General features: G+C 40.4%; 1 protein-coding gene across 1 annotated transcript in view; it reads right to left on the reverse strand.

The window, feature by feature from the left end:
- Positions 1 to 6,412, reverse strand: part of LOC115007515 (fizzy-related protein homolog) — a 7,565-nt gene extending 1,153 nt beyond the window's left edge. The window contains 15 exon segments of the mRNA XM_029430428.1: positions 352 to 444; positions 559 to 663; positions 1,628 to 1,861; positions 1,956 to 2,063; positions 2,065 to 2,141; positions 2,556 to 2,658; positions 2,738 to 2,803; positions 2,932 to 3,115; positions 3,598 to 3,680; positions 4,208 to 4,335; positions 4,441 to 4,504; positions 4,635 to 4,680; positions 4,682 to 4,761; positions 4,940 to 5,057; positions 6,239 to 6,412. Coding sequence (XP_029286288.1) covers positions 352 to 444; positions 559 to 663; positions 1,628 to 1,861; positions 1,956 to 2,063; positions 2,065 to 2,141; positions 2,556 to 2,658; positions 2,738 to 2,803; positions 2,932 to 3,115; positions 3,598 to 3,680; positions 4,208 to 4,335; positions 4,441 to 4,504; positions 4,635 to 4,680; positions 4,682 to 4,761; positions 4,940 to 5,057; positions 6,239 to 6,240 — 1,491 coding nt within the window. The 5' untranslated portion in view covers positions 6,241 to 6,412.
- Positions 6,413 to 12,456: the final 6,044 nt, after the last annotated feature.

A 12,456-nucleotide genomic window follows, 5' to 3' on the forward strand; every position in this document is an offset into this window, starting at 1 on the left:
TGTTCTGAAAGGTAAAATCACTGTTTTTGCCAATGGAGTCTGGTGGCTTTGAAGAGAGATAACAGCCTCAGTTCCACATAGGAAAGGGCCGTCTGACAGTAAGGTAAAGCGGGGAAAATATTCTAAATATAACGTACACTTTAACTGATTGATTGGTTGAATTAAAGTTGTGCTTCTGCCCGCGTCCACAGCAGTACGTTGCTTAGCTGCTGTGCGGTAACTCCGGTCTTTTTCTCCAAAGTGGGGGCATGCAGACCATCACAAACACAAAGTAATACACCGACTATGGATTAGAACCTTATACAACCCCAGTTTCAAAGATCTGAACGATCCCTTTAACTGCTTTCTCACCTTAGTTGACCTTGTTTTACTGAACACGTTCCAGAAGCGTAGAGTCTCATCTCCAGCTCCCGTCACAATCGCCTCTCCATCCGGGGACATGGCCTAATATAAAAATAAAAAAAGGTAAAATTAAAAATGTATCACTACATGTTCTGGAAAATACTAACATGACCGACAGCGATATCGCATGTCATGAGAAAGGAAACACACACTGACCAGGTAGAGCACTCTGTACGAGTGTCCTGTGAGTTTGGCAACCTGAGTGAGAGCCGGATATTTCCACACCAAGATCTGGTTCTGAGAGTAGCCATGAGTGCTCACCTGGGACAAGAGGAAACTCACTATTAATAACTTAATGTTACTGTTGTTATGTTACTGCTACAAACAAGACCTTCTTCTCAGTGACGGTCTCGTTTGATAACGGTTACTGTGCATATTGTGCACGTGTTTCATAGTAAAACTTGGAAACAGCGGAAGCATATGATCTGCCTCATAAGAGGTGTTAAAAGATGAGGACACAGTCCACATATGTCGTCTTAATTTAGACAAACACTGGCACAAGAGAGACCACCAATAGTGTTAACCAGGATGTATTGAAATGTGCTCGATTAGCATGAATATACGATGCTTTTAAGAGATTTAAACCTCTTGGACGTGTTTGCTTGTCGAGTTGTCAGACTTTGCAAATTGATGGAAATTAAGTACAAATGCAAACTTTTTAAAGAGTTTTAAAAATAGGCCTCGGCTTATTCCCAATGCAAGTGTGACCTTTAGGCTTTTTTACATTCAAAGCTTCTATTGAGGTTTTCAAATAAAGCTTTGAATTTCATCACCCTAAAAAAAAAGAAATCCTCAATTCGAATGAAGTGATTCATCCGATTAAATAAGTTCTCTTTCTTTTATTAAATCAACTTTCTGTAATGAATATAAGTCGTCAGTGCGAGCCTCCCTTTGTGTGCAGCGGGCGGGAGAAGAAACCGCACTGAAAATGTTGTTTTTTGAAAAGCAAAACGTCAACAAATGTGGATTGAAGGAGAAGATTAAGTCAGATACAAGCATGTTGGGAATGTGGACTTTTGGACTTTACAACTCTCTGGAGATATTGTTCAGAAACAATCCTACGCATCTAATTCTACAAATAGTAGAATACTTATTATATTAGTGTAATCTTAATCTGCAACCGTGCAGAAATACCAGCTTTAAACAGAATGAATAGACGTGCAAAAATAAATTCAGAGTTTAAAACTTCAAATCCATAATGCACCGTGTGTCTGGCGTCACTTACCAGCTCATTAGCATGTTTGGACCAGGCCAGGTTGCAGACCTGAGAGCTGGTGTCCATACACTGCAGCGGCTGCGAGGTCAAGGTGTTCCAAAACCGGATGCAGCGGTCGGCGGTGCCACCCCCAGAGGCCAGCAGGCCGTGCTGGTGGGGGGACCAGGCGATGGCTTTCACTGCAGCCAGGTGATCCGTGTACGTCTGCACCGGGCTCAGCGAGGAGTGGTTCCAAACCAGCAGCTGAGGTGACAAACAACAATCACGTCAATGAACACAATGAGTGAACGCACAAAGATGGAGGCGTGTTTACCAACAACAACGACAACAACTGTACCTTGTTGTCGTTGCCACCGGAAGCGAGCAGCTGATGGTCAGTGCTCCACTTTAAGCCACACACTTCCTGTCTGTGTCCCTGCAGCCGTCGCTCAGACTGGAGGGGGGGGGGTCCGCACGTCTCTCTGCAGAATCATACGATCACGGCTCCCCGAAGACAACTGGTCTGCGTTCCACGCTAACGCTCCTGCAGGCAGAGGAACGTTGTTGATTACACATGGAGGCACTGCATGACCTTTGACCCCAGTTACATTTCTGACCTCCTCGTTCTACTTCTCGGGAACTCCAATCCTCAAATATCAGTCTTTTTTATTTTTACACTATTGTATTTATAGTAATAAAAACATTTTTACATATTTATTGCTGTAATTTGTTGCTATATATTGTAGTACAATGCACACAACTACTATAACTTCTCTATGTTTAGTACTTTTTTTCTAAAGTGGAGCAAATGTAACGTAACCCAAATTCCCCCCGGGGATCAATATGTTCGGGGATGTCGAGCATTACTTCAGCTTTCGAGTGTTTTTGTTGTCAGTTCATTAAGGCACTTTATAACCCAAGTTCAGAGTTTAAAAACGGCAAAAAGAAAAGTTCTCACCAACTCTAGCTGTGTGTCCTTCCAGGGCGAAGAGTTTCTTCCCAGCACCGGCGTCCCAGATCTGAACAAAGCCTTTGTGAGTCCCCACTGCCACCAGGTTACCCTAAACACATGAGGAATCCTGTCACTACCAAAAGTTCACTTTGACAGTTTCCTGAAGGCAGTGAGCTGCATGTACTCACCCTCTCGGACCACCCGACGGACGTGACCGAGTCTCCCTCCACCGATAAATCACACAGCCTTGTGACCTGAGGAAAGGACGACAAAACTAGTGATTCACTGTGGAGTAGCGAAGTGATGAAAGCTGCCAAGACACACAAATATGTTTACAGACACACAGCAAACAATTCAAAAGTCTAAAGTCAGTGTGCAGTACTTGGCTGGTACAGGCGCTCCACAGGTACACACATGTACCCAGCCCGACGCTGAGCACGTTGAGAGACGACCAGTCCACCAAGTTGAGGTAAAAGTCGTCCTGCAGCTCCGGAGCGTCCAGGACTTTAAAAGGGATCTTTGAGATCTTTCGAGTTGGCTTTCTTGGTGATCGCAGCAATTTCTGACTGCAACAGGAGAAACGTCGGACGTTATTAAACCCTGAAGCCGAGATGTGAAGTTTCTTTAGGAGATGCACAGATTACAATTGAACTGTCAATTCTAATTTTCCTTCTTTCTAAGAACTCTGTTTGACAACATACAAACATTTTTTGTAACTTTTCTTTCATGGAAAAATCGAAATTCAATGTTAATGTTTCTAATAAAACATTAATTATTAAATAACTCCAACAAGTTACAGGAACTTCTTGTTGTTTTTAAGGTTGTTTCTCCACTGCTTATTTATCTCTTCTTCAATTGTGTGTGTGTGTGTGTGTGTGTGTGTGTGTGTGTGTGTGTGTGTGTGTGTGTGTGTGTGTGTGTGTGTGTGTGTCATTACTGTCTATGCTTCTGTCTGCGGTACGTAAAACAATCAACTGGCACATGTGTGTAAATTTGACCGGCAGAGTGATCAACAATAAGAGATCTAAATACTAAAAGGTGCTTCTACCTTTTGTTGCTGACAGGTGATAGAGAGTACGGGGAGATGTTGGTGCCATCGTCTGGTGACGACCTCTTGGTATTAAGGGAATACTGCAAAGACACACGAGCAGAAACTTCACATTCTCCACCAGCTTCATTTAAATAACATAAAACACTTGAAGAAAAACTGCACACTGACTGAATAGAGTGCTGCAGGAATGAGTTCCTTCGTCTGGAAGTCAATGGTGTTTCTGAATGTGTTACGTGCCTGAAATAAGATCTGTGCTTAACACAAGCTTTAGAAATGTTCTTGCTTTGTCCTACGACATAAAGTACGTCAGTAAAAACCCCACCCAGGAAATTTGAAGCCTTTAAGTGTCTTTAAAAAGGCTGTTGCTACCAAGTGGCTAAATGAGACTAAATGTCATCACACCGAACACTAATCTGCCTTTAGCTTAGTGTTTAGTGTTAGTTTATATCATTTTAGCTTTGCTAACTTGCTAAGCGATGCTAAGCGATGCTAACTTCCAGGTCGGCCTACAAAAGCACTCCATAGTGGGATTCTACTCTTCGTTATTGTTGTACGTGGGATCAATGTGCTGCTATAATTAAGGCTGTGTGAGATGAAATGTTCATACATTGAAGAGACTTCTCTTCTCTGGGGTTGATGGCTGTAGACGTCTGTCTTCTGTCTGAGGGTCCTGGATCTTTTCTATTCCTGCTCCCAGCAGCTCGTTCTTCAGCAGAGCAGAGTAGGCCAGCCCGTCTGCTGCATGCACACAACATTGTTTAAAACACAAGCACGAAACTACAATCCCCGGTGTCCATAAGCAGGTAATAGAATTACCAAAATGACCTTTACAGCATTTACCTTTGATGTTATCGGAGGACGCATCCTTTGTTTTTCTGTTCTGACTTGGTGACTTCTCATTTTCCTAAAAAGATACGGTCATTACTTTCAGTAATAAACTTCCCACAAACACACTGTAACCTTTTGTCTTGTATTATACACATGAATATTACTTTTGTCTTGCAAAACAAAATGTGCCCGCACACTGTTCTTACATTGATCCTGTGGAAGTTGATGCTCCAGTTTGCCCCGCTCGAGCAGGAATAATCTGTCTCCGAGCTTACTGGGTGAAGATAACGGGGAGCCGGTGGGAGTCCGACCGTGCAGACTCGGTGTCACTTTCTGCAAAACCAACAAATTATTTTATAATATATGTAATATAAGTGTTTATGAATTTATAGAAGTGTGGTCACATTTTCAATCAGTTCACATTTTAGTGTAAGTGATACAAGTCCAGTGTTGATGTACAACATTAACATTATTTGGGAAGATGGAAAAAACAACTAACAGAAGGACTCACCACAGGGCTCAAGTTGTCATTTTGGATGTTGATTTGTCGGAGGAGGCGATGTTCATATTCTGGATCCATTTGAACCTGAAATCCTGATCCCACAGCCACAGGCTGGGGGGTTGGAGACCTGGCCAACACACACAAAAACAAATCCAACAGTTAAGACACTACAGGCAAAATCATCGTTTCATTAGATAATGCCCCCATGTGCATATTTAAACATAGAAATAGAAGAAAACTTGTAATACAAAAAAACAATTGTCTTAATGTAACAAAACTAATTGGGAAGTGGTGATATCTATTGGTTACCCTATTCACCTGGAGTGTATTTACGGACAATACATATCTTTAAAAGGAGCTTTTTCTCACACTCTTCAGCAGAAATCTCCACTTCAGCAGCACTTACATACACCAAACTTCCCACTTTCATTCCTCTCTATATTCTGAAGCTTTGTGCAGAGGGCTTTGTTCACATGTCACTCACAGCCTCATTTATACACTTATTACTAACAACATGCAGGGAACATGTCTGTTGACAGTATTTTCTAATTAATGGAGTGATACAAAGAGAGATCCCTCTGTAAAAACATTAGACTCTAATATGTCAACAAAATTAAACAAGAATTTTGAACCTGGCTTTATCCGAAGTTCACATTTTCTGGAAATGTATGCACATTAGCACACATTTAGTAAGATAATGCAGCATTTACCTATTTAAACATAACATTTCCAGACAACTTGTAATGCAAAAAATAACTCGCTTCATGTAAATAATCAACGTTTAAGTTTCAAGGTGACATCTATGACTACAAGTTAAATATTTAACCATTTACATGTTGTAGTGCTCGTCTTCTGGAAGGTATTCAAGGTTAGAAAGTTAGTCGAAGGGTTAGCATCCCGAAAATACTGATTTAAACCTCTAAAACCAGAAAGTTAGCTAGCTTTGAAATTATAACTCTGTCTTGCATGTTGTTGATAGAAAATAACCTTTCACATATCTCACAGATAAAAAGATGTCTTGATTATTTCTATTTAATAAATAATCATAACGGAATTTATTCAATGTAATATTAAAACTCAGAGTTGATGCTACATTTGGAGGAAGAACAGATTAAAAACATTACGGCACGATTAACAGCTAACTTTTATCCAGTTCAAAGCAACACTTTACATTTTTAAGATGGCTAAATGTCATCAAATTGTTTCATTATAATCATGTTTGTATTGAAAAGGGAAAGCTAGGTAATTATAACTAGCGTTAGCTAATTTAGCTAGTAGCTAATCGAATATCTGGATTAGACAACATACATACAACAGCAAGCCAGTCCCTGAAAATCACAAGCGCCAAACAGGAACAACAATTCACGGAGAGATTAGATAATTATGAGGAATATAATTAAAGTTATTCACTCTCAGATGTGAAATGTAATTCAGTTTAGCTTCAGGTAAAAAAGAAAGTACATTGCATTGTGGGAGTTTTGACGTGACGTAAGACTTTCAAATCAAAACACGGAAATGCTACGTTTTTAGTAAAAAAACAAAAAACTTTATTGAAATTTGTAAGAAAATATTTACAAATATAAACGCCATGGTGGGTACAACATAAAACACTTGCTTTCTAGACAACAGACAATACAAACAATAATCACACGTACATTCAAAGAGGGGAAATAACAACAAATGTTATTTATTTATTTTATCTATTAATTTCAGTGATAAATAATAGTAATGATAAATAATAACACAGCTCCTTGTGAAACATGTAGAAATGTGACTGTGTTTTCAGGACTCTATTCTTATGTAAAAAAAACATTTCAAGAATAATAACTATTCTAATTGCTAAATCATGTGTGCCATCTTATATAGTATGGGCTACCAAAAACAATATCACTTTTTTGTTCATTTAGAGAAATGGTCAAATCTAAGAAATAACCAGAAGCCTATTGCAAATCTTCCTAAAAGTCACTAGCAACCTTTGCACGGATAATAAATATATTAATTGCTAAGTCAAGTCTTTCATAATTATGATTAATATCATTATTCGTTTTTTATAAACTAGGACCATGTATAAAATAAATATTAATCCTAAAAAGAGAGGAGATGATTTGTGCCAGTTTGAGCTCTCAGTTTCTGGGCAGGTGCAAACAGAACAATCAACACACTAAAAACATTCAATTTACAAGCAACATCATTACAGAGAAATTGTAAAATTTAGAAAATAAGCAGTAATGCAAATCTTGCCAAAGGGCATTAGGACATTTACAAAATAAATGTTCTTTTGTTTCAGTGAGTTCATCACAAATTGAGTAATTATTATGAGACCAAAACAACAACATCTTAAAAAAGCTTCTTATGTAGTAAGGGGGAATTGTTAGAGCCCACTACTATGATGTTTTTCAAGTATTTCACAACCAAGACAATAAATACAATCTATCATAAAATGTATTTTCCCACTTACAATATAAACTTATATCTAACAGTAAAAGTCTTCAGATACATAGATCTTCTTAACGAGTGCAGCGGTCCAACAGTAAACATGTCAAATGTTCTCTGATGTCGATCAAACTGGAACACTGTACAAGTTGAATACAAGTGAATATACTGTATGTGTTAAAGCAGGGGGGGGGGGCAATTCATTTGAGCAGAGGGCCTCATGAGAAACTGGGACTGTTGTGGAGGGCCGAACCAACAGGCTGATCACCTGTATTAAAAAAAAGAAAATGCTCCAGGAGCTCTGACAGATTGATTTCTGGAAATTGACTTGCGGGCCGCACAGAGTGAGGGCGAGGGCTGCATGTGGCCCGCGGGCCGCCAATTGCTCACCCCTGGTATGAACGGTATGTCCATTCTGATAACTTATTAAATATCTGTATTCACTAAATCAGCTCCTGAGCAAATACCAGGTGTAATAACTACAGCACAGCACACATTAATATTCATACTTCTCTCTCCTCACACGTCAAAACCTTGTCCAGGGTGAGCAGTGAGGAGGAGTTAACCACCAAAGCCCAAGCAGCATGCGCTATGAAATTCTTGTTTCATTTTGTATATATATATATATATATATATATATATATATATATATATATGCTGCTCGTTGAGGACAGTAACTGCAGAACGACAAGTCAGAGTCTCCACCAGGAAAGATTTGTCTCGTAGCTTTCGACCAAAGAAGTCGCCAAGAGGGTTTGGAAAGTCGCTAGATTTAGCGAGAAAGTTGCCAAGTTGGCAACACTGAATGCGTGTCTCTGACTGCAAGTGTATGCGCAGTGTGTGTGTGTGTGTGTGTAAGGAGCGAAGCCCCGCCCTTTGCAAAACTGAGTAAAGAAAGTAAACACTGAAACGAGCACATAAATTAGATAAACATAAGCGTTTAGTTTATTTAATAAAGAGCAGCTGTTCAATGTGTGAATATATAATTATTATTATTTTTTTTTTTAAAGAACTCTAGAAAAAAAAAACACCTTGAATTTCAGGGGGGGAGGGGGGGGCGCTTCAACTCTCCCTCCAGATGTCTCCACCGACCACTGCAATTACTTCCTGCAATTATTTGACACCAAAATCAACACCATCCATCATCAGCTGCCTCATCCTGCACTTCCCCAAGTGATCCACCCTGGATGGCCCCCACCAGCCAACCATTCACCAGCAACAGAACCGACCATCTCCAAGCTCATCCTTAAGTCCAAACCCACTACCTGTCAGCTCGACCCCCTCCCCACTATCCTCATCAAAGCACAAGAATAATTAACTCCTCCATCACCACTGGATCTGTACCCCCCTCCCTCAAAACAGCTGCAAATACGCCCGTTCTCAAAAAGCCTGGTGCTTTCCTCCCCAACCACAGAACTGAAACAGTCCTGGTCAAACTCAACGACCTCCTCCGTGCAGCGGACTCTGGACTGCTCACCATCCTCATCCTCCTTGACCTCACCGCTGCCTTTGACACCATCTCCCACCAGACACTCATCCAGCGCCTGGCTGACATTAACAATATGTGCAACTGAGCAACCACAGGTCCAGGTGTTCGGCTGTTTCACCGGGGTGTCCACTGCCTTGCCCCAAACTTCATCATCGATGGCTTCTCCGTACCGTTCTCCAGTCAAGCCAAGAGCCTTGGTGTCACTCTGGACAGCACCCTCTCCTTTTGTGACATCACGGATCGACTACTGTAACGCTGTTCTCTCTGGCCTTCCAACCAAACTGCTCAACCGACTTCAAATCATCCAAAACGCCGCTGCCCGGATCACGACCCGCACCAGATCCTCTGAACACATCACCCCCATTCTCCATATCGCTGGTATTGTTTGTTTGCTCTCCAATGTCCTGCTGTTTTTATCTCTTGTATTTTGTACGATGTCCTTGGGTGTCTTGAAAGGCGCCTCCAAATAAAATGTATTATTATTATTATATTATCAACCTCGCCTCCACCGATCTCTCAAACCTCCTCCAGGAATACACCCCCTCCCGCCGGACTCCTGACTGTCTCCACCTCCCGCCTCAGCACCATGGGAGCCAGGGCTTTCAGCTGCACCGCGCCCAGGCTCTGGACTTCTCTGCCTCCACACATCAAACAGTCTGACTCCATTACCACTTTCAAATCTGCTGTTTTAACTTTTAAATGCTCTGTAAGGCGACCTTGTGTCCTGAAAGGCGCCTCTAAATGAAATGTATTATTATTATTATTATGACTGAGTGTGACAGAATTATTTAAAAGAATGTACCCATCTGGGAAGAGGAGCAGCTGCAGCGAGGATCAGAGACAAACACACACACACACACACACACACACACACACACACACACACACACACACACACACACACACACACACACACATACACACACACACTATGATCTTTCAGTTAACATGCAAACACACTTATAGCTGCCTGGGCAGATGCGTTTCTGTTTACGTTCGGTTTACGTTTTCTCCTCCTCCTCCTCCTCCTCTTCCTCCTCCTCCTCCTCCTCCTCCAGACCCTGTTGGACCTCACAGACTTAAGATCTACCAGAAGATGATCGAGGGCCGTCAGGATACTTTCCTTCTCCACGAGCTGTGTACCAGAGATGCTTCTTCCTCCTCCCCATCCCCGACCACTTTTCACTTTTACTGTTTACTTCTGATCCTTTGAACTGTTCAATAAAGTTCATCATTGTCAACTTATCATCATTTCAGTCCACAAGAATTATCAGTTAGTTAATTAGTTTCTAACTTCTTTTATCTTTTCTATGTGAGTTTGCCAGCAGAGAACTTTACTAGTAACTTTGTGATAAGTCAGCCCTAATGAATGGTTTATAAGGATACTTTATATCTTATAAATGCTCATGTGTCTCTTTCTAGTTATTAATAAAGGGTCTTGAGCTTTTCCATTTCTAATAAGACATCAGAAAAAGCTTGTCAATTATAAATAAATCATTAATAAAGGATTCTTATAGTAATCCATTGTTACAGTTGTATTAATTCATATATTATGTTGGATATCAATAACAAATGGAGGTTCCCACTAAAAGCTAGTGAAGACGATCCTCTACCAAACGATGCGTTACATCAGGGCTGTTCAGCTTCATCAGCAAGTAACAGGAAGATCACCGGGGGTTAGTGGGCCACACAATACTGTGTCAATGAATGACTCTTACTTACAGTCGTGTTAATAGTTAGTAATACATGAAATGAACTCGTCACGTGCATCCTTTTCTTTCACTTTAACTGTATCACCTTAATTCATTACAGAAAGCAACCAGTCCGTAAACAGAAGTAGGAAAGCTGTGGTCACAAGGCTTCACACAAAAGTGCAAAATGTTGCCTCTTTAAAACCCGTGTGTGTGTGTGTGTGTGTGTGTGTGTGTGTGTGTGTGAATGCGCCAGGCCACCAGTTGCCCACCCCTGTGTTAAAGTGTACGTTATTGTGGAGGTGAGTTTGCTGTCATGTCCAAGTACCAAACATAGAGGGCGTGCTGGTTCTACTTTAAAACTCTGCAGCCCTGAAGGCAGGAGTGCAGTGCTGGGGATCGGCCCTATGTCCCAGTGCATGATGTGTCCTGATATAAACTAACATCACAAGTGGTCAGAGCTATCTTTGCAGTTCAAATAGCCAAAGAATGAAGGATGTTTAAAAAAGCAGTTTAAGACAGCTGTGTTGTTGTGAGGAGAGTAACATCAGCAGGCTATAAACTGCAGGTGACTCCAACAGGGAAACATCTGTTTGAAAAGTCTCCTTAATGTGTATTAAGATGACATTGAGCTGGGAACATATACACGTAAACCTAAAGCTTTTTTTCTAAATTAACTTATTTGAACTATTGTTTGTCTTGTTTTGCGTCCTCGCCTGCATCCTTCTCCTATACAGTCAACACGTGGAGGATCTCTGTGCAAATTCAGGGCATTAATATCAATATTGCATGTAAAATAATAATTAAACACGATGAGATGATATGGAGGGAAATCCTTAGTGCACTAAACTAAATAATAACTAATATGCAGTGATGGAATATAACTATTACTACTACTATTATTACATTTTGACATACTTGTACTTGGGTATTTCCATTTTATGCTACTTTCTACTTCTAATTTTACTACATTTGTAATTTTTCCTCGACTACATTTACTTGATGCTTATAGTTGGTCACTTTTTACATAAAAAACATATTTGCTTATATGATATGATGCTGCAATATGCTAAGTTTGTAAAATTGTCTCCACATTGAGGAACTACATTGATGCACATTTAATTTTTAATTAAATTTTCTAAATATGTGTTCACATCTGTAAAAAAATGTTAAATTATTTTATTAAATAGAATAAATAAATACAAATAAAATGTTTTAAAAAAACTTTTGTATACATTTTGTATTTCACATTATTATAATTATTCTTTCAAAATATTTGCTCTTATTTTTACATTTTGATTTCTCGTCCTGTGTTTATTTATGCACCAACACAAATTCCTTGTGTGTGAAAACCTACTTGGCAATAAACCAAATTCTGATATCAAATAATAACAATAAGAGCAGCAAGGTTTCTACACGGCGGAGTAATAAAAGTATTAGTGTTAGTGAATGTTTGAAGTTTGTTTACATGTTCGGTTCTCAATGGAGGTCCTCTTCACTGCGTTCCACACAATAACATCGTCTGTGCGATGCTAATGAGCACGCAGCTCTGACAGAAGCCTGAACACGGCGTGCAGTGGTAATACTCACACACAGGCCTCCTGTGAACTTCACTCTGTGTTTTCTGCTGAGCGAGCCTATAGAAATGTAGAACATCAGACACACAACATAGTTCTACAAGTGTGAAGGAAGCCCCCCCCCCCTCTCTCCTCCTATCTGTCTCTCTCACAGACAGACACACCCACACAACACTGGCGCCAACAGGCAAATCCCTCCCCCCCCCACCCCCCTTAACTGACCTCCAATTATGTCATGCGAAAAAAAGCTGTGTCCCATTGAAAAGCTCTCTTAATCAAACCCAATTAATTCCGCTATTTTCCCGTATTGTCCTTTGCGAGGAACGCGTCTCTCCA

The sequence above is a fragment of the Cottoperca gobio genome, chromosome 4 (genome assembly GCF_900634415.1).
Source record: "Cottoperca gobio chromosome 4, fCotGob3.1, whole genome shotgun sequence".
NCBI lineage: Eukaryota > Metazoa > Chordata > Actinopteri > Perciformes > Bovichtidae > Cottoperca > Cottoperca gobio.